The sequence below is a fragment of the Pelodiscus sinensis genome, chromosome 1, assembly GCF_052426305.1.
Source record: "Pelodiscus sinensis isolate ZL-2025 chromosome 1, ASM5242630v1, whole genome shotgun sequence".
Lineage (NCBI taxonomy): Eukaryota > Metazoa > Chordata > Testudines > Trionychidae > Pelodiscus > Pelodiscus sinensis.
In genome coordinates this window covers 291322207-291344945 of record NC_143052.1, presented here as the reverse complement: position 1 = coordinate 291344945, position 22739 = coordinate 291322207, and the positions used below count along the sequence as shown (strand labels likewise).

Here is a 22739-nt window from a genome sequence, read left to right as displayed (position 1 = left end):
GTGGGAGCACAAGTTCAGCTGATTGTCCTCTACAACTCCCAAATCTTTTTCAGTCTCTGCTTTCCAGCATAGAGTCCCCCATCCTGTAAGTATCGCTGACATTCTTTGTTTTAAGATCTGTATATTTACATTTAGCTGTATTAGAATACGTATGGTTTGCTTATATCCGGGTTACTGCATAATTAAATCAGTGACCTGTCCCCTCCATGTATTACTCCAATTTTTGCGTGCTATGCAATCTTTCAGTGATGATTTTATGTTTCTTCCAGGTTTATTAATAAAAATATTAAATAGCATAGGGCAAGAACAATCACTGTATGATCTCATGAGTAACATGCCACTCAATGATTATACCCTGTTTATAATTACATTTTGACATGTATAAGTTAGCCAACTTTTAATCTATTAAATGTGCGCCATTTTAATATTCTAGTTTTTAAAAGAAAATGTTGTGTGGCACCAAGTCAAACACTTTACAGAAGTCTGTTATATCAACACTATTACTTGATCAATCAAATATATGATCTCATCACAAATATCATCACAAACTGATGTTATTTGCATTACTTATATTGTCCTCTTTTACTTTTGTGAGACTCATCTAACAGTAGTTCTAAACCTTCCAGATGATTGTACCTCTTAAATGAGTCTGATTTGTTTTGTGTAACCCAAGTTTCACCTCACTTAGGGATAAGTTGCATACAAAATCAGACCTAAAAATATAGAATCATAGACTACTACAACTGTAAGGGACCTCAAGAGGTCATCAAGTCTAGTCTTCTGCCCCTACAGGAGGACCAAGCACCATCTAGAGCATCCTTGACAGATGTCTGTCTAACCTGCTCTTACATATTTCCAATTATGGAGATTCCACAACTTTCCTAGAACTTAACCACCTTAACAGTTGGGAAGTTTTTCCTACTGTCCAACCTAAACCTCCCTTGCTGCAATTTAAATTCATTGCTTCTTATCAGAGATTAATGAGATTTTTTCTCCCTCCTCCCTGTAAACACCCTTTTAGGTATTTAAAACCTGCTGTCATATCCCATATCACTCTTCTCTTTTCCAAACTAAACAAATTCAATTATTTCAGTCTTCCCTCATTGGTCATGTTTTCTAGACCTTTAATCATAGAATCATAGAATCATAGGACTGGAAGGGACCTCGAGAGGTCATCGAGTCCAGCCCCCCGCCCTCAAGGCAGGACCAAGCTCCATCTACACCATCCCTGACAGATGTCTATCTAACCTGTTCTTAAATATCTCCAGAGAGGGAGATTCCACCACCTCCCTTGGCAATTTATTCCAATATTTGACCACCCTGACAGTTAGGAATTTTTTCCTAATGTCCAATCTAAACCTCCCCTGCTGCACTTTAAGCCCATTACTCCTTGTCCTGTCCTCAGAAACCAAGAGGAACAAATTTTCGCCTTCCTCCTTGTGACACCCTTTTAGATATTTGAAAACCGCTATCATGTGCCCCCTTAATCTTCTTTTTTCCAAACTAAACAAGCCCAGTTCATGAAGCCTGGCTTCATAGGTCATGTTCTCTAGACCTTTAATCATTCTTGTCGCTCTTCTCTGCACCCTTTCCAATTTCTCCACATCTTTCTTGAAATGTGGCGCCCAGAACTGGACACAGTACTCCAGCTGAGGCCTAACTAGTACAGAGTAGAGCGGCAGAATGACTTCACGAGTTTTGCTTACAACACACCTGTTGATACAACCTGGAATCATATTTGCTTTTTTTGCAACAGTATCACACTGTTGGCTCATATTCAACTTGTGGTCCACTATGACCCCTAGATCCCTTTCCGCCATGCTCCTTCCTAGACAGTCGCTTCCCATCTTGTATGTATGGAACTGATTGTTCCTTCCTAAGTGGAGCACTTTGCATTTCTCTTTATTAAACCTCATCCTGTTTACCTCTGACCATTTCTCTAACTTGCTAAGGTCATTTTGAATTATGTCCCTATCCTCCAAAGAAGTTGCAACCCCACCCAGTTTGGTGTCATCTATAAACTTAATAAGCGTACTCTCTATCCCAATATCTACATCATTGATGAAGATATTGAACAGTAATCATTTTGTTCTTCTCTGGAACTTCTCCAAATTCTCCACATCTTTCCTGATATGTGGTACCCAGAACTTGATGCACGATTCCACTTGAGGCCTTATCAGCGGAGAGTAGAGAGGAAGAATTACTTCTCATGTCTTGCTCTCAGGCCAATCCTATTAATGCATCCCACACTGTTACTGACAAATGGGTTACCTTCTCATTTTTATCATATTTTAAAATAAAGGCGTTGGAATACAAAATATTCTACTTACATTTCAGTGTATATTACATAGCGCAGTAGAAACAAATTGTGTGAAATTTTAGTTTGCACTGACTTTGCTAGTGCTTTTTAAGTTGCCCATTGTAAATATAATCACATTTAAATAAGTTGATGTATCCTCTAGAAGACCTCTGCCTACCTCCAGGAGTATGTGTACCCATGCTTGAGAACCACTGCCATACAAGATGCTTTATTACTTTGCATGAGTTTCATATCAGTCTGACAGGCCTATTATTACACAGGTCATCTTGGTTATTCTTTTTAAATACTGGCATGTTAGCTTTCTTCCAGTCGATAGCTGCTGAAACTAGGAATGTGGGGGATGCTGCAGTACACCCCCTCTCCCACCCTTCCCTCCGGCTTAAATTAGTTTCCATTTGGTGCAGGAATTCCACTGGCTCTCTCTAAAAATTGTTCTAGTACTTGTGTTTTTCTGGAATAGTTCCAAGACTTACTGAAAAGTAACATTAACAATGCAGTAATTTGTGAGCATATTCTTTTAAAACTCATAGATGCAAATTATCTGGTCTGTTTTATTTAAAAACACATCGCAGTAGACTCTGCTGTTTAATGTTGTCCTGAAGTATTAGTGGAGAAAATGTTGTCATATGAGACTGCATATGTTTTCGCCCCCAAAAAACAAATATTTAGTGAGCACTTTTTCACTATACACACAAATTTTTAAAAAACAGTTTATTGCAATTTTACAGATAGGCAAACTAAGCAAAATACTGCTTGTGATCTTGGTTTGATTTAAGGATATTTATTTTGTAAATTGACATATGAAGTTAACAATTGTTGTTTAAATGGTTATAAAGCTTTAACGTTTTTAATTTCAACATATAAGGTCATTAAAAAATTGTCCTGACTCTCTGCATAATTCCCTACAACTTAAAATGTAAACAGATGAAAATATATTAAAAATAAACAGTATTCATGAAAACAATAAAAAATCTAATTCTGCCAAGTGTCTTTATCATGGATAGTTCTGCCATTTCTATCTAGTAGTGGACCAATAAAATGTCAGGATGTATTTGTTCCTAATATACTTTTTACCTATAAATACAAATAAGTTACTGTACCATTAGTGACATTTTAAAAATAGAACTTATAATGTAGTTACATTTTAATCTAAAATTGCAGTAGCTCAAATTTTCAGTCTCAACCAATCAATGATCTTATTCTTTTAATTGTCTTGATTTAAAATCACACCACCAGTGCTACTCGGCTGGAATGGAGACTGAATCTTTGGCACTGAATTTTTATTTGTTCTCTTAAAAACATTCTAGAACATTAAATGTAAAAATAAGATTCAACATTAAGGTTGTCTGATTAAGCACTCAGTTAATGGTGTGATTGCGTCAAACACTGTATTATATATAAAGCACATGCACTAGAACCAAATGAAAAATGGAAATAAATTTTAAAAACCCCACCTTTCACAGCAAATGTTTCTGCCAAAAGCTAAAAAGCTTTGGAATTTGCTAATTCTATTGTAGGCAGACCTATAGTCTGAACTTTGGCATCTCTTAACTTCTGGAAAACCTTAACATTGCATTACTGTTGAGAAGTGTGCACACATTTGCTGATGCACAGACTGGCATGACTTAATGCTATTAGAGAGGGCATCCTCAATTTCAATGTGTGGGTTTAAGTTAAAAAAATAGTAGAGGGTCTTGTGTGACATAGCATTTCCTAATGAAACCACTTCAGAGTACAGGGATATATGATACAAAATGTTAGTGCACAGACAGTTGGCTTAATTAGGACAAGGGACGATGGCAATTTCCCTTGTCCCTACTTTGTTCACCTATATTTTCATCTCCTTTCTCAGGATCCTATGAACTTTTACTGTTCCCTAAGAAAAATATAATAATGGCCTGAACCTCAAAGCTTACTTAACTCAGTGGGAGGATTCTGATTGACTTTGATGGGTTTTGAGTCAATGCCTAGGAGCCTTAACTTGGCTTGTAATGCAGTTTCTTAAGTATAGGCTTAACTTTAAAAGTGTGAGTCTGAAGAGGGAAGTGACCATCAAAGAGAAACCTCTGTCCATCTAGAAACCTAATGCAACTGCTCTGCTTAAAAAAAATGGCTCCTTTGAAATGAATTTACTATAAGTTAGGAGCCAGTTCAAGACTCCCAATGCAACTTTATAGGGAGCAGTAAAAAGAAAAATCATATGGGAAGGAAAGAGAGAATAAAGGGGTAAGCAGTAGAAGATCTAGAGATGGGTGAAAGATGATTGATGAGAACATATAATGTATCCTCTGTTGCTCAAGTACATAGGGATTCCTTGTTTTTAGCTGGGTGATGAGGTGCCAGCCATGCACTGTTGGGAGCTAGTTGTGGCTGTGACCACTACCAAGGCCCAGAAGGTCTGTCAGAACAGACTACTGTGGGGAACTACGTTCTAATATAAAATAATTTGTGCTTTTCAAATGCATGTGATCTTACCGCTGCCAAGTGACCATCTGATTTTTGTTTCTTTTGTCACGGCAGGTACAGCTAGAAATACTCCTGTAATTTCCTTTCATTTAACATTGAAGTGCATTTCAGAAAGTACATAATGTATTATAGATGCCCTCAAAACTCAGGAACATGAGTGGTTTCTGCTCAGAGGTATTTCCTTTGGCGTTAAGGAAACCAGATGAAAACATGGAATCAGATGAAAACTTTATGAATAACTTTTTAGTTTTCTGACAAATTAAAGTTCAGTCTTATAAAGCTTCAGAGCGTTTGGTTTAGGGAAATAATAGTGTAGTCGATTAACCTATAAGCTTTTGCTTATTGGCTAATGCTATAGACTATAAACATTTCCCTCCCCTCCCTTAGCCAGTAAATTTTTTTAGCAGGCTGGCCAGCAGCCCAACTCAATTCTCACTTGCGACTGGTCCAGGACCTACCCCCGCTGCAGGTCTGCATTTAAAGTGTATTAGGAGTCAGGCAGGCAGCCTGGCTCAGTTCTGGTTTGCACTGGGTCTAGGAGCTTAGACCCCTCACCAGATAGGAGCTGCTGCTGCCTCTTTATCAGAGACAGTAGCACAGGGCGACAGGCAGCCGGTCCACGATGGGAGCTGGTTTTTAAATTGGCCCCCCCTTGTGGACCAGCTCCCACCTGGCACCCCACACTGCTGCCTTTGATACAGTGGCAGGGGGCTCCTTGGGAGTGGGGCCAGAGTGCACTGGCTGCCGGCCCTGCCCCCAGGACTATAGAAAAGTCAACTAATCAATAGGAATTAAAGAGGTTACTCGACTGTTTAATTAACTGATATTTAACATTCCTAGTTTGGGGTACTTCAGATCTACTCAGCCCTTCAGTTGGGTAGATAGTGTCCTGGTTGCTAATTCCATGGTAGAAAATAACTATTGATGTTAAATCTCTAAGAGATTTAGCCCATGGTGCCATACACACCTCAGATTCTGTTCTGTCATTCAAATTGTATTGCTAGGCATAGTTGCCTGTCTCTGGAAGAATTCTTTGATAACCTCAGAATATTTTAGTTCTTCCCACCCAGGAGTAGGGATGTGAACGTGTACCTGTGTACACAGTTAACTGGCTCATAGGTTAAGGTGCACAGTTACATGCACCACTCCTCACCATGCTGCAGCCTTTGATATAAAGGCAGCAGCAGCACGGGGAGAGGCGCAGGCAGGCGGCTCCATGGGAGCTGCCTACCCTCCCCCCCACTACATGTAAATGTGTAACTGCTGAAATTTTCAGTGGTTACACGTTTACCTAAATAAATTCATTGAAACATCCGTATCCAGGAGGTCTTTTGAAGATGTCTAGATGTTCCTTGCAGGTTGTAACCTGTGTGTCTGCATATCTTTCCAATTAAGGAGTCTCAGCAAGGAAAGACTTTTTCAAAAATCAAGGTTTATTGCATCATTTAAAATCTGTGATGTGATGACATCCTCATTAAAATAAATGGGGTTTAATTAGCTATTGTGTTTTCCTACAGAAATTGAAATATCTATGATCAGTATTGTATTCCCAGAGAAGTTAGACTTTTTTGTCCTTTGATTTTTGTCACCTTGTTTTTAAATGCATCCTTCTGTGTTTTATGTAATTCCAGATACTGGTGTTATATTCTTGCCAGCCAACTAGATTGTATGTAGGATGGAATGCATGTTGTTTCCACTTCATAGTTCATTAATCTTTGTATATACTCTGCTGATGGTAAAAATTATAAACATGGTACATAGCACCTTCGTCCCTCTTTTTTAGTTTGAGGTGTTAAATTCTAATTGCCCTTAACACTTATTTTGGAAATCACAAAAAAAGCTAAAAAAATTCACATGCAATCAAACCATAGGTTTGAGTTTCTAGAGGGGAAAAAAAGCCACGAATACTATAGAAATATCTGGTACTCGGGGGGCTCTTAATTTGATGGACAGACATAACAAGATCCAATGGCTGAAGGTTGAAGTTAGCCAAGTTCAAACTCTAAATAAGATAGTTTAACCTTTTGGAACAGATTGCCAAGGGATGTGGTAATTTTCAGTGGCTTGGAGTCTTTAAATCAAGATCACATGGCTTTCTAAAAGATGTTTTAGTTCAACCACAAGCTATTGGGCTAGATATGGTAATTGCCTGCTGAAAGTTTATGACCTGTGTCAGATTAGATGATCATAATAGTCTTCTCTGTCCTTAACATCTATGAAATTCACAGTTCAGTCAGAAGAAACTATTCAAAAGACAACCCCTTTAATTTGACCAAATTGAATCTGAGTAAAACTGGCTGGAAAGCCTGTCCTCATTAAATCAATGGCAGTTATATGGAGCCAAGATCCCAGCCTAGAGTTTTGTGGATTACTGTCAGAATCATTACACTGTTTCCTTCTCTCTCCTCTCCCTCCCCCCTCCCCCATACATATGGTTTAAAATTCAGAATTTTTAAGGGAAATTCTTATTACTCCTTTGAAGTAATAAAGGCAAATGTTTTGCAGGATCCAATTTCTGCACAATCTTGTTTCCAGTTCACCACTAATGTGGTGAAAATGCAGTTGGTTCTTAATGTGCTTGGGACTGAACAAAATTTTGATGATATTGCAGTATTTAACAGCTGGAAAATATAGTTTAAAATTGTGTTATCCATGGAGAGGCCCTGGAGTAACCGGCCAGTCAGGAGCAGGGGAGGATGATACGGGAACGTCTGCACAGCAGGGCTAAACTCAAAATAGACTACGCAACTTGAGCTATGTTAATTGTGTAGCTTAAGTCAAAATAGCTTATTTCGGCTTTTGACGCTGTCTACAGCAGGAAGTCCAAGTTAGAGCACTCTTCCTCTGACTTCCCTTACTCCTCGTACAATGAAGGTTACAGGAATTGGTGGAGTAAGAAGTCCTCTGGCTGGACATTATTTTGACATTATGTTGAAATAACTGTTCGCGTGCAGATGCAGACTTTATTTCAAAATAACATCAGTTAGTCTGAAATAATGGTGCTGCGTAGATGTACCCTAAGAGAAACTGCACGATCAAAGGCAGCTCAATTGCAGCCCAGACTTGAAGGAAGAAGGTTAAAAGGGCTGGCTAGCTGGCAGAACCAGGGACAGCTCAGAGTGTGAGCTGGTCAGCACATTGTATCCAGGAGGAGAAGCCCTGGAGGCAGCACTCTCTTCTGGAGTAGGGAAAGAGACTGGATTGGACTCAGAGCATGCTGGGATGTGCCTCTATTAGAGTTGTACCCTGGAAGGGGGACTGTGAAGGCACATGAGGCTGTGTGACTTGGCAATTAGGCTGAGTACCCGCAAGGCTTTTTAAAGGCTCATGCTAACCTAAGCAGTGCAGGAACTCACACTCAGCAGAACAGGGGGTGCTTGCAGGAGGGGAGTACCACCCCATTACACCATGACAGGGGCTACCGAGTTTTAACAAAGGCCCTGGAATGATTCATTTTTTCTAGTGTTTTATCGTGTAGACACAACTTAAGATTTGTCTCAATTTTGGTAAATACTTGTTTTTTATTTTAAATATGTTTCTAAAGACAGAAGACATGTCTATACTTGAAATAAGTAAATAAAAAACCCAAGCAAAGTGGAAAACTGTGAGGAGTTTCTTTGAGAAGCACATAGGAACCAGCTAAAACTCGCAGAGCATACAGGGTCTAAATGAGTCTGTGCAAGTATTTATCTGAAATGCTGAAGATGAAAAGTTCTTAAAGGATTCAGTATTATTGAGTCAAGATAAACTGTAATAAAAAACCCTAAAACATTGGCATCCCTGCAAAAAGTAGTTTGCCAAATAATCTTTTCCGCTATTGACCAATTTGCCGTTAAGGCAGTTAATTGATCTTTGTATGTAAAGATAAGAACATGCAAAGCAGCTACAGGCAGTCCCCGAGTTACACAGATCTGACTTACATCGGATCCGCAGTTACGAATGGGGCCCATCTCCCTGGTCTCCAGCAGACCAGGGAGAGGAAGCAAAGCGGCGGATCACGCGGGCAGCGGACAGCCCAGACACGTCTGGGCTGTCCGCTGCCCGCGTGCTCCGCCGCTTTGCTCTGCTTTGCTCCCCGTCTCCCTGGTCTGCAGACCAGGGGGACGGGGAGCAAAGCGGCGGAACACGCGGGCAGCGGACAGCCCAGACGCGTCTGGGCTGTCCGCTGCCTGCATGCTTCTTGGCTTTGCTCTGCTTTGCTCCCTGTCTCCCTGGTCTGCAGACCAGGGAGAGGGGGAGCAAAGCAGAGCAAAGCCGTGGAGCCCAAGGGCAGCAGGACAGCCACGGCGCATTTGGGCTGTCCCGCTGCCCCCGTGCTCCGCGGCTTTGCTCCGGACACCTGTGGTACAGCAGCTGGGGCGCTGCCGGTTGGTCCCGTAGCGCCGCTCTGGGCGCTACTGGACCAACCCGGCAGCACCCCAGCTGCTCTGCCCCAGGCGTCCTGATTCAGCCACTGCTGGTCAGTTTCAGCAGCGGCTGAATCAGGGCGCCTAGGGCAGAGCAGTTTGGGTGCTGCTGGGTTGGTCCAGTAGCGCCGAGGAGCGGCGGCGCTACTGGACCAACCCAGCAGCACCCCAGCTGCTCTGCCCCAGGCGTCCCCAAGTCAGCCGCTGCTGAAACTGACCAGTGGCTGACTACAGGAAGCCCCTGCCCCGGGCTTCCTGGAATCAGCCGCTGATCAGTTTCAGCAGCAGCTGACTTGGGGATGCCTGGGGTTCTTAAGTTGAATCTGTATGTAAGTCAGAATTGGCGTCGAGATTCAGACGCTGCTGAAACTGATCAGTTTCAGCAGCGGCTGAATCTGGATGCCAGTTCCGACTTACATACAGATTCAACTTAAGAACAAACCTACAGTCCCTATCTTGTACGTAACCCGGGGACTGCCTGTACTTGGTTAGCATTGTACTTGTATGCTTTCTTTACCCATCAAATACATCTCAGCATTATGTGTTACTTCATTTATTCAGTGCTTTATTTATATCATGTCTATAGTGCTTTGCAAACATCATCTTCTGAATGATATGCTCTAACAATGCGCTCTAAGTGGATGGACACTGCATCTGAGAATCTTTTCAAAAGTTCAGAGTTTAAGCAGGACAGAAATTAGTCCTTGATACAGCAAATTCTTATACATAAGAATGTATGACATGTTTGAGTAGTGCTGGTCAATTTGTGAGTGTAAAATTTTTAATGTTGTATGTGGATTTCTTGAAATGCGGGCTCAGCATTGTAAATTTTGTGGGGAAGGGTTATGTCTAATGCACAATGCCTAGTATAGGGGGATTAAACCTCGTATTTGGGGACTTTGTGTATCACCACACTGCAAACTATAAATAATAAAAATAAATGTTTGGAGGCAGATGGGATAACCAAACAAAGTGAAAGGAAAAAATTAGTTTGGGAGAGAATGTTTGTTGCTCTCCTTTGACTGGATTTTACTAATGTTAATATATATCTTTTAATATAGAAAATGCTGTGTTGTTCAGTCTGCCAGACACAGAAGTAGTAAGGGGAGAACCCCAATCAAGATGAGTAGTGGGAAAATGAACTAAAATGAATCTTTCCTTTTTTAAAAAAAGACTTAAAGGAAGAAGAAAAATTAAACTTAGAGAACAAAGCAACCAAGTTAAACCTCTGCAGTGTCACAGGATAGCTCATTTCTAGTAGATATTTATATGGGGTGCTTGCTGCATCCCCAGGCTTGAAATTATTTCCATTATAAATAGAGTTTACAGTTTGGTTCAATGACTCAGAATCCACACTAGAAAAATTGTTTGAGTGCCCCTGTGAGCATCTACTGAGAATTTTTTTAGGAGACAAATCTAAGGAATTGCCACAGATTTAGGTGTCAACAGAAGAGGTTTTAGAATAAACTGATAAACTAAACAGCAATGAGTCTCAGAGAGATAGTCGTGTTAATGTGTAATTTTAAAAACTAGTAGTCCTGTGGCACCTTAGACTAACATTTATATGTATAGTATCACTAGGGGGCTGTGCCCCCTGCTTGCTGTGCTCACAACCCCCTTCCCCACAGAGAGTAGGGAACCACAGCTCTCCCCCGCAGGCACTGGGGAGGTCTGGGCTGCGGCCGTGCCAGCCTGGGGCCCTTTCTCCCTTCCTTCAGCCCAGGGCCCCTTCTCCCTCCTTCCCCCCTTCTGCCAGTCTGGTACTTCTCTCCCTCTCCACGCCTGACCTCATGGGTCCCGGCACAATGGAACAGCTGTTTTTAAAACACTGGCAGCCGCCTGCCATGTGGTGATTGTCGGAGCTTCAGCCAACTGCTGTGAAGTGGCTCGGGGCCAGGGTGTACCCCAGTCCCAACCGCCTCCCACAGGCCTCACCACTGCCTGCCCACTCGCCTTGCAGTCCTGCCCTCCTCCATCCTTCCCCCACTAGCTTAGCGACAGGTTACCTTCAAGATGCAAGGAAGGTAAGTGCTACTGTTGTCAGAGCCATTTTTAGATCTCTCGCCAGCCATAGCTTTCCGACACCATTATGGGGTTAGCAGCAGGGAGGAAAGAGGGAGGACGCTGGGTGGCTGAGGGAGGAGGGGCTGTGGGACACAGAGTGATGTGGTGATGTCACTCTGTCATCCCACAGGAAAATCTTGTTTATAGGTATAGTAAGATGAGCTTTTGTGGGCAAAACCCACTGACTCATGCGCTCATCTGCAGAAGCGGGTTTTCCCCACAGAAGTTCATGATACTATGTATATATTTGTATCTAAGGTGCCACAGGGTTGCTCATTGTTTTTAAACAGTAATAAGTCACCCAAGAGTTTTGTAAGAACTGGATATGAAATGGCAAAACCAGTAACTACAGTATGTTTCTGTCGCTTAAATCAGCTATGTTCCAGATGGTTGGAGGATATCTAATATAACACTGACTTTTAAAAAAGGCTCCAGATGCGATCCTCTCAATCACAGGCTAGTAAGCCTAAATTCAGAAGCAGGAAGATTGGTTAAAACCATAGGAAATAACAGAATTGTCAGACATAGGATGTCAACCAATAAGCTTAGACTTATTGGTTAATCCTGTCGACTACACGCATTCATTCATACAGAGGCAGCAAGGATGGTGGGAGGCAGGAGCTGGTGGCCCCCCTGCCACGCTGCTGCCTCTGGTAGAGAGCCAGCAGTGCAGGGTGAGAGGGGAAGCTGGGAGATGATACGAGTGGGGAGCTGGCTCCACAGACCTACCTGCCCCCTTTGCTGCAACCTGCAGAGGCAGTTGTGCGGGGGAGGCAGAAGTCGGTGCTTCCCCAGTTCCGTCTCTGTGGAGCCACCTGGCTAGGGAGGCTGCCATGGAGCAGCCTCTGTCCACAGGGGGTCCAAGCTCCCTGTAGACGGGCTGCTCCATGGCTGCAGCCTCATCCAGGGGGAGTCCAAGTTCCCTGCAGACAGGGCTTGGACCCATCATGTACAGAGGCTGCTGCCATCCCACGGAGAGGCAGGTGGAAGCCACTCTGCACAGGAACTAGTTTTTAACCCAGCTCCCCTCACGGGAGGGCAGGGGACTCCCCGGCAAGAGCGCACTGGCTGCCAACCCCAGTTCTGGAGGTTCTTGAATAGTTGTGTAACCACTTAAACTTGAAGTGGATTGTGCCCATGAAAGTTCATGATTCCATCTACATGTTTTGTTAGTCTTTAAAGTGCTACTAGACTATTTGTTGTTTTTAAGATTTTTTTTTGTTACAAACTAACTTTGCGACCTCCCTGAAGTACTAAAATTTGATGCAGTTATGACTATTTAAGTATACATTGTCTAATTTCCCTACATCAGACACGATAAACACAATGGCTATGTCTACACTCGCGGCTTCTTGCGCGAGTAATATGCAAATGAGGCTAAGCATGGAATATCGCTGAGCCTCATTTGCATACCTAATGAGACACCATTTTTTTCAGAAGAGGCTCTTGCGCAAGAAGGAGCGTCTACACTGCCCCTTCTTGCACAAGAAAAACCCTCTTGCGCAATGCCGTTACACCTATTACTTTTCAGGAAGAACGGCATTGCGCAAGAGGGTTTTTCTTGTGCAAGAAGGGGCAGTGTAGACGCTCCTTCTTGCGCAAGAGCCTCTTCTGAAAAAAATGGTGGCTCATTAGGTATGCAAATGAGGCTGTGATATTCCACTTTTAGCCTCATTTGCATATTACTCACACAAGAAGCCGTGAGTTTAGATATAGCCAATATGTTGGAGGAAGAGTCAACATGGGACATTTAATGAAATCATTCTCCATCAATTAATTAGAATTCTTTGAGGATGTCAACAAGCATGTGGACAAAGGTGATGCAGTAGATATATCAGAGGGATAGCCATGTTAGTCTGGATCTGTAAAAGCAACAAGGAATCCTGTAGCATCTTATAGACTAACAGATGTACTGGAGCATAAGCATTAGTGGGCAAAGACCCACTTTGTCAGATGCATCTGACGAAGTGGGTCTTTGCCCACGAAAGCTTATTTTCAGTACATCTGTTAGTCTATAGGGTGCTATAAGACTCCTTGTCACTTTTGCAGTAGATACAGTGTATTGGGGTTTCAGAGCTACTCGGACAGTCTTCCTTATCAAAGACTTCTAAGTAGTCCCAGGATAAGAGGGAAAGTCCTTTCATTGATCTGGAACTGGTTAAAAGACAAGAAACCAGAGTTAGATGTAAGCTGTCAGTTTTCAACATGGAGAGGTAATTAGCAAGAAGATTCTTTGAGGATCTGTACTGGGACCAGTGACATTCAGCATATTTATAAATGACCTGGAAAAGTGTACACAGTCACGTAACAAATTTGCAGGTGATACAAAATTACTCAAGATAGTTGAGACCACATCTGATAGTGAAGAGTAATGAAGGGATCTTACGAAACTAAGACTGTCTAGACTGCATCCCTCTGTCGACAAAGGGATGCAAATCAAGCACATCGAAATTGCTAATGAAGCAGGGATTTAAATATCCCGCCCCTCATTAGCATACATATGGCTGCTGCTTTTTTCAAAATGGAGTTTTTCAAAAAAAGGCAATCTAGACACGGATCTGTCAAAGCCTTTTTCGACAGATCCTGTAAACCTCATGTAAAGCAGCAGCCATGTTTATGCTAATGAGGTGCAAGATATTTAAATCCCTGCTTCATTAGCAATTTCAGTGCCTAATCTACATCTCTCTCTGTCGACAGAGAGGTGTAGTCTAGACACACCCTAAGTGACTGGGCAACAAAACAGATGAAATTCTGTGTTGACAGATGCAAAAAAAGTATGTTGGAAAATTATAATCCCAACTGTCTTTATAGAACAAGGATCCTGGAGTCATCATGGATTGAAAACTGAAAACATCTACTCAGTTTCTAGAGACGACGTAAAAAAAGCTAACAGTATCTTAGAAATCATTAGGAAAGGACTAGCTAAGACAGAAAAATATATCACTATATAATTCACACTTCAATACAGCATTTGATTATGGTCACTCCATCAGAGGAAAAAAGATACATTAGAATTGGGAGGGTGGGGAACATAGAAGGGCAACAGAAACAGCTTCCGTACAAGGAAAGGTTAAAAAGCCTGAGACACTACACCTGGAAAAGAAAACTAAAGGAGAACGATAAAGGCCTATAAAATCGTAAATAGGGAAGTGCTATTTACCCCTTCACATTAACACAAGAACAAGAGGGCCACCTAATTAAATTAATAGACAGCAAATTTAACAAACCTATGTACTTATCAAAATGCACAGTCAGTCTGTGGAACTCATTACCTGGGGATCTTGTGAAGGCTGAAAGTATAACTGAGTTAAAAAAAAATATTTTCATGGAGAATAGGGCCATCAATAGCTATTAGCGAATATGGTCAATGGTGCAATTCCATACTTTGAGTATCCTCACACCTTCAAATGCCAAAAGCTGGGACTGGACTGCTGGGAATGGATCACTTAATTTTCCTTTTCTGTTCATCCCTTCTGAAGTATCTGGCACTGGCCAATGCAGAAGACAGGGTACTGGGCTAGATGGAGCTTTTAGTCTGACCTAATACAGCTGCTATGTGCTGACTGTGAAAAGAATTATAGCTCTCTCCTGAAATTACCCGATAAACAGGGACAAAAAAAGTGACAACAATGGAAAATACTCAGATTCTAAGGACTGAGGTCTTGCTGGCTATTTTTCTATTTTTCTACATTATATGTGGATCAGATGTTATAAAACTAATCATATCAGATCATAGTTGTCTGACACCTAGGTACATCTGTATTCTAACATTTGCTTTTTTTCTATAAAGTGGTTAGGACAGCATGCTTGTGTTGTTCCATCCACATTGACAAAATGTTGAAACCTAGATACAGCTAACTGATTCTACTAGACTTGCAAACCCCTAAACATAATTTTAGGGTATCATTACAGATTATTATATAGAAACACGGATATAACTAAAATGTGCTTATGACCTTTGAATCAGGGCACATCTACACTAGGAGCATAACCAAAGTTACAAATAGCACAATCAGCCTGAGACTGCTGCCTGCCTCTTGCCTTATCACACCAAGGGAGAGCATGGCAAGTGTGTATTTTGTTTTTATTACTGTCCATTTTGAGGTGGGTCATTGTAGGAAAACCCGATGTGAAAAGATTTTAACCACTCTCAAAAAAAAAATCTGCCAAGAGACTCAGATCTCTTGGACTTGTAAGTTTCCCTCTACACAGTCACCACTAGTATCCTTGAATCTTAACTGGCATTGTGAGAGGCCATCTGAGAGTTGTGGGGTGCAACAACTAAGGACTTTGACGATCATGGTTTTAAGTTGGATCAAGTATTGAAGTGTAACCCATTACAGAAAGCTGGCCAGGGTGGTATAGTCTCTGAGTCATTATGTAAAAAGAGGGGCTGCCTGGAGTATGTGCTAGAGCTTTCACTTTCAGCCTGAGATTTAGCATGTTGCTTTAGTTGAGTTTAGAGGTGACAAACATGTAGTTCACCTTGGCTTGGTCTGTGACTGATATGAGGAGTAACTATTGGAACAGCCAAAGAGTGTTAAAGCAAATTAAGGAAAAGGATGTAATTTACTTGTCCAGGACTGCAGAAGGCGCTCCAAACATATGCCCTAATGGTTGTGTTAAATATTAAGTAAACTGGAATGGATTATATAGTCAACAGGTGCAGGTAATTTAAGATGGGGAACATTGTAAAGTCATGGGAAATGTGACTGTTTTTCAAATAACACAAGTAAAGTGGGAATTCTATATTCCAGGAAATGCATATGAATTGATGTTGCAGAAAAACACATATGCAAGTTCAGTATTCTTAAATGTAATCCCCTCCCCCTCCCCAAAGTAGGATTATCTTGTTTGCACCACTCTGCTGGTACAGCATTAATGAATGAAAGAACAGTAGACTGAGAAGGCTAAAATAATCTCTTTAAGAAGGATGATGATGACATGCTAATGCTAAAGTTAAATTTAAGACTCTTATTCCTTGCCTTGCTAGCTTTCCTGTTTGTTTGAGAGTGACACACATATTCAAAATGTTTGCTCTACACTACAGAAGAGTACAGGAAGTCCCCGGATTACGTACAAGATAGGGACTGTAGGTTTGTTCTTAAGTTGAATCTGTATGTAAGTCGGAACTGGTGTCCAGATTCAGCCGCTGCTGAAACTGACCGCCAGTTCTGACTTACATACAGAATCAACTTTAAGAACCCCAGGCGTCCCCAAGTCAGCTGCTGCTGAAACTGATCAGCAGCTGATTCCAGGAAGCCCGGGGCAGAGTAACTCTGCCTCGGGCTTCCTGTAGTCAGCGCTGGTCAGTTTCAGCAGAAGCTGACTTGAGGACGCCTGGGGCAGAGCAGCTGGGGTGCTGCTGGGTTGCTCCAGTAGCGCCGCTCCTCAGTGCTACTGGACCAACCCAGCAGCACCCCATCTGCTCTGCCCCAGGCGTCCTGATTCAGCCGCTGCTGAAACTGACCAGCAGCGGCTGAATCAGGACCTGGGGCAGAGCAGCTGGGGTGCTGCCGGGTTGGTCCAGTAGTGCCCAGAGCGGCGCTGCAGGACCAATCGGCAGCGCCCCAGCTGCTCTGCCCCAGAGTCCAAAACAAAAGCCTGGTCTGCTGGGGGGGGGGGGCACACTAGCTGCGCCCCCCCCCCCCAGCAGACCAGAAACACGGGGAGCAGAGCCGCAGCGGGGTGCCGCGCCTCTGAGGCTTTGCTCTGGCAAAGTCTCAGAGGCGCGGGACCCCGCCGTGGCTGCAGCCTCAGTCCCGGTGCCTGTGGTCTGCTGGGGACGGTCTCCAGCGGACCAGGGGCACCGGAGCAGCTTACGAACGGGGCTTTCTCACCCCGGAGCTCGCAGGTAGCAATCTGCCACCTCGACCTCCGGGGCGAGAAAGCCCTGTTCGTAAGTGCGGATCCGACATAAGTCGGATCCGCGTAAGTCGGGGACTGCCTGTAAAGGGTTTTGGCTTTTCTGTTTTGTGGGTTTAAATCACATGAGTGTTGATGCTTCATAAGTTGTGCATTATAGGGTGTCCTCAGTCTTCTTTAAGGACAAGTGCTTTGCTTTGTCTTTTTCTCATTCATAATTTGAGCTTGTTAAATAGCTAAGTGGAGAAAGGCCTCCATTTAAAATAATTCTGATGTTAATGTGACACTTTGTAAGAAAGTACTGGAAATGTAACTCTCATTTTGAAATATGTTGTGGTTAATTGAGATAATTTAAGAACCCCCCCCTTATTTTGTATATAACATAGTTTAAAAAGTAACTGTTGTATTGCCTCATCTGGAAAAAGGTGGATAGACATTTTCATGTTACTATTTAAGAATGTGAAAGCATCTGTCTAGAATTTTACAGATTAATGCTGTGTGTGTGTGTTCTGAATTGTCTGATGGTAGAATATCTTAAAATGAATGGCTTAGGGGCTATAAAAATGGCATAGATGTCATTTAATGAGAATGAAGAATAGACCAGTATTAGGAGTTTGCCAGAACATTTTTCATTTATAATTTACTTGCTGCACATATTTTCACAAATGTATTCAAGAAGATATGTCTATAAAAATAGGGGTTTTTAAAAATGTTCCTGTGCCAACATATGCTGAAGTACTCTAGTGGCAGACATATGAACATCTTAAAATTGTGTAAGAATTGTATTTTTAAGGTATAACTCCTTTGGTAGCCCAGGAACCGTGAATTTTGTGCCTAACCTACACCATCATAAAAATCGTGTTGTTTCATATGAAAAACGGATTTTTCATCTTCAAAAACCACCTACAGTAGTCTTTTAGTCCTCTCGTGTGGTGACAGTCAACTGCAAAGGGATGATGCAGAAATAAAGCACTGTATTATTGGAATTAGTTCCACTAAGCAAATTATAAGGCATCCTATGAGGAAGGGAACTTGAGTCCTCGGGTTTAATTAACTCAGACTGTAAATTTCCTGAGACTCCTTCCATCGTGCATGTTCTGTTTATCTATTCCAGTCTAAAGGTATAGCGTTGAACCAATAGGTGGCGGCATTAGCTAAATGTAAGTCTAGCGACATTGTTATTGAATTCCACCATCAGCTATATCCGATCGTTTCTACCGAGGCTAAACTTTGCATGTGTAGTTTTTCTGCAGGCAAAAATCAGCCTGTGTGTTGTGAGCGAATCGTTTTATGTCTTGGAAAGGCTTAAATTGGGCACTGGATCACTTTGTTTCTGCGTTGCTGTTGCCACCCAAACTCTCCGACTCTGAAGATTGCACTGAGAGATTTGCTAGGTGCTCACGCGGTTCCTTGCAAATGGTAGTATTTTAACTGGGGAGAAGAGAAGGGTTGTCTCCAAATCAGGGGTGTCCTGCTTGTGGTAACTGGATTTTGGTGATGGCTCATTGCTACTAAAGTGATGCAAAGGAGCTTTTCTGGCAGGGGCGGTTCCGAATGACCGGCCAGCCAATAGGCATTGACTCTCCTGCATATATTATGCAATAGGACTGGAACCTCAGGTTTTCTGCTGAGTACAGAAGAGCTGACCTCGGAGATTTCTTTGCGCAGCTCTGGGATCAGCATCTTCCAGGATCATACCGTCACAAACGGGTGGCTTCTTAAAATTATATCTATCTAGCCAGCCTTCTACCACTTCCCGGTGGCGGAGACTAAACTAAGATTAATGTAAATCAACAGAGGAGCTCTGCAGTATTGTTTTTTTTTCTTTTTGGTGGGTGTTTCTGGCTGGGAATTGCATGAATGCCCAATGGTGTAGACCAGTGGCAATGGATCTAGGAGTTTATCAACTAAGACATTTTTCAATTTCTTTCTTGTCATCCTTGCTGGGCACCGACAATTCTTCTTTGAGACTCGACAGTAGGTAAATAACTATGGTATCTAATGTGCTTGTTTGCCTGGCTGGAATATTTGCAGTGATGCAGGTGAATGCCAGGGGGCTGATTCCTTTGTCCACCGGACTGGGCAGCACTGGGAAGCTGCAGTGACACGGGCGGTGTGTTTTACATTTATCTGGTGAGGGATTGAATCCCCGGGACACGGATCGCTATACCGCATTATGTAATTAAACTCCATCTTTGTGGGTTATTAAGGAAAATGTCCGGATCTTTGATCCTGCTGTAGCGTGCGGTACGAGGTGGCTTTACCAGGTTGGTTTTACTGCATTGAAGCATCCCGATGACATAAACAGCGGTGTTAAGTCAGTGCGGGATATATTTCTCAGCCAGCTAGTTATCAGCATTCAGCGTCTGGTCGTGTCAGTAATTCAGCTGCTGATATATATTTTTCCCTTTTTTCAGCTCCTCGGGTGCAAGCGTGGTAGCTATAGACAACAAAATCGAGCAGGCGATGGTATGTACCGATTGCTAAATTTTAAAAAAAGCAATTAATTTTAAAGCGCGAGATGGGGATAGAAGTGTGCACGGTGTATAGAGGTTCTCTGGGTAATACTGAACCGCTGCATGGGCGTGGGTGCATGGGCGAAGCTGCTTGTTGTTTTGGTTATTTGTTTTAAATACACTGCTGATCTAAGGCTTTCATATGCGAGGAATGCCGATGTTTCCCTATAAATGCCTTAGATGACTGACGGCATCGCATTCTGGGCTCTCTGCCTTTTAAAAATATCGATCCTGATTTCCTGGAAGGAGGGGGGGGGCAATGAAATATTTCGACTTTATTTTTCTAAAAAAAAAAAAAAAAAATCCTCCAAACACCACAGCTGGATTATCCCTAGAAAATGGGACCAGCCACAGTGTGCTGATGGATCCAATAGGGGCATCATAAGCTGCTTTCCCTTCCGTTGCCAGCAAGCACGGGAATTAAAGTGCCTTGGAGCTGGGATCTCGCACACTGGGGCTGAAGTGCAGTGGAAATAATGGGCTGTGTTGCAGCATGGGGGGGAGAGCCGGTAAAAAAAACCCTCCAAAAAAGAGAGACCCACAAACCCTGTGTCTGTGCCTAATTTTTCCTGGTTTTTTTTTTTTTATTTTTTTTTTATTTCCGCCTTGGCTCAGGCTGCTCTTTGTTGTTGGAGCGGTGCCTGTAGCTGTTCTCACGGGATTCTCTGCCTACTGTTGCTAGGCAAACTCCGAACCTTTAACTCCCGGCTATAAATAACTCGGCAGCTCATTGGCTGAGGCGCGTGGGGGTGGTCGGCCCAGGTCCCCTTGACGTCACCCCCGGTCACAGAACGCTGGAGGGAGGCAGGGAGGGAAATGCGGCAACCTGCACTGTAAGAACTAGCTGCAGCCAGCTCCGCGGAGGCTGGGCGCGGGGGGGGTGGCGACAAACAGGGTTGCAGGGGGAGGAGGCTCCTGCCTCAAACACACGGCGCCGGGCCGCGAGAGCAGAGCAGGGCTGGTGCTTAGATCCGCACCTCGCCTCCGTGAACCACCCTCCCCTACCCCCCGACCCCTCTTCGCGACCGGCGCCGATCCCAGAGCCCGTCGGAGGCACGTTCCTGAAGTGCCGGCTGGTGATTGTGCATCGTTTGAAGCGGGAGGCTGCAACACGCGGCTGGGAATTTAGCGGCCCAGGCCGGCCTGATGTAGAAACAACCGCCCCCCCCCCCTCCCGTCAGAATCGATTAGATGGTATTTTTTTATTCAGCTCAGTTAATTAGGTGAGCCGGGAAGGGAAGGGAAGGGAGGTGCACTAGAGAGACTTAGTGACCAGGCTGTTGTTTAGCTTTGTAATGGCCTAATACAGCGTTTGGGCGTCCAGTATTACAGTTGGGTGTAGAGGAAATTGAGGCTCTGCATGTTAATCTCAAAGCACTGGTAAATGGAGGGCAGATTTCTCGTGCCCTCTACTGATGCTTTTCTCAGAGCTGGATCCACATCTGCTACTTGCCTTAGTTGGGCTGGATGACTGTTTCTGAGCAGAGTAGGATCCCAGTCCTAAGGCAGGATTTCGTGCCTGATCCGTGTGGTGTTTTTGTTTCAGGATCTGGTGAAGAGCCATTTGATGTACGCTGTGAGGGAGGAAGTGGAGGTCCTCAAAGAGCAAATCAAAGAGCTGATTGAGAAGAATTCCCAGCTGGAACAGGAAAACACTCTGCTGAAAACGCTGGCCAGCCCAGAGCAACTCGCCCAGTTCCAAGCACAGCTGCAGACTGGTTCCCCGCCTTCTTCCCAGACACAAGGGACAACACAACAACCTTCCCAGCCGGCAACACAGGGCTCAGGACCTTCAGCATAGTTTCCAATGCTCTGGCCAATATGCTCTGGACTACCCAGAGAAAAGAGGACAAGTGGAAATCTGCCACAGCTACCCCTTCATTCATTTCATTGCATGCGGCAGTCCAGACTGAAGGACTCTGGGCACTGTAAGCACCATCACACATTTTTTTCCAGTATTAAGCACTCTTCTGTCCTTTCTTTTTGACAAAAGGAGTTCTTATTTTTAGGTTGGTGAACTAAACACTTTCCCCCCAGAGAATTAGCGCAAATGCACTGGGGACTTGAGCAGCTTCTGCAAATGACTAAGAAATGGAGTTGCATGCTTGATTTTTGTTTTTAAATCTTTCATCCATCCGTTACTGATACAAGCATGAAAACATGAAGAAATAGACTGGAGTAAAGTAGTGGATCAGTACCCCTCACCAAATTGAGATCCAAAGTAAAGACTTTATAGGATCTAAGAGGAAAAGGGGAAAGGTAAATTCAGTGTTCAACACTAAACTGTCACCTGACACCTTAAGTGCAAATATATTTGCACAATTTTTTGAAGCCGTGGACAGGTGCATAAAGGTGTATTAGAGAGAGAAGGTAGGTGACAGAGTTGGGATGTAGGATAATTACAATGAAGGTTATTTGCCTAATGTATATTTGTGTATTTAGTGTAATTACTTTGTAAAATAGAAAACTGTAACTACTATTTAGGTTGTACAGATTGAAATTTAGTTGTTTCATTGGCTGATCTGATGAAGTTTGAATAGTTTTTTTTTAATGCTACATAAATAAGAATACACCTACGCAGTGGATCAGAATTTGGCAGATTTATGCAGTTTATATAATTTCTGAATTTCTCTGGCGGCTGAATATTTGAAGTAAATCTTTGTTCACTGTAGTTTGGTTTAAAACAAGAAAAAACACTTCAGAAAATTACAAATTCCTGCTAACAAAAGAGTTAAAAATGAGTTTCCCAGTATGGATTTTTGCATATCGTCTGTATAGTAGTATGCATATGTTTTTGTGCATGTTATCTAAACAGTTGTAACACGTCAATGTATTTAACTTGTCAACCTTCAATAAAGCATAAGATGTTGATAAATAACAGCTTCTATATTGTAAGGTTAACCATAATTTTTACAAACTTCATGCAGTCTTCCAGTGTAACCTTAATTAAGTTGTTTTTCAGACAAAGATTTCTGTGCTAACTTCTGTTTGTGGGGTTTTTTTACTTTTAATGTTCACTTTTAAAAACTGATACTATTATAAACATAGTTGTAATATAAAATGACTTTAAAGAGGGAGGGGAAAATATTACTGTTTTTTGAG

General features: G+C 42.7%; 1 protein-coding gene across 3 annotated transcripts in view; it reads left to right on the top strand.

Moving 5' to 3' along the window:
• TSC22D1 (TSC22 domain family member 1) overlaps positions 1–22515 on the top strand; it is a 131949-nt gene extending 109434 nt beyond the window's left edge. For 2 of the 3 annotated variants that reach the window (XM_006124400.5, XM_075918985.2), the window contains 2 exons: positions 19539–19590; positions 21184–22515. In XM_006124400.5, coding sequence (XP_006124462.2) covers positions 19539–19590; positions 21184–21438 — 307 coding nt within the window. In that variant the 3' untranslated portion in view covers positions 21439–22515. Of the gene's footprint in view, positions 1–18176; positions 19103–19538; positions 19591–21183 lie in introns of those variants that run through there. The other variant, XM_006124402.5, reaches the window with a different exon arrangement.
• Positions 22516–22739: the final 224 nt, after the last annotated feature.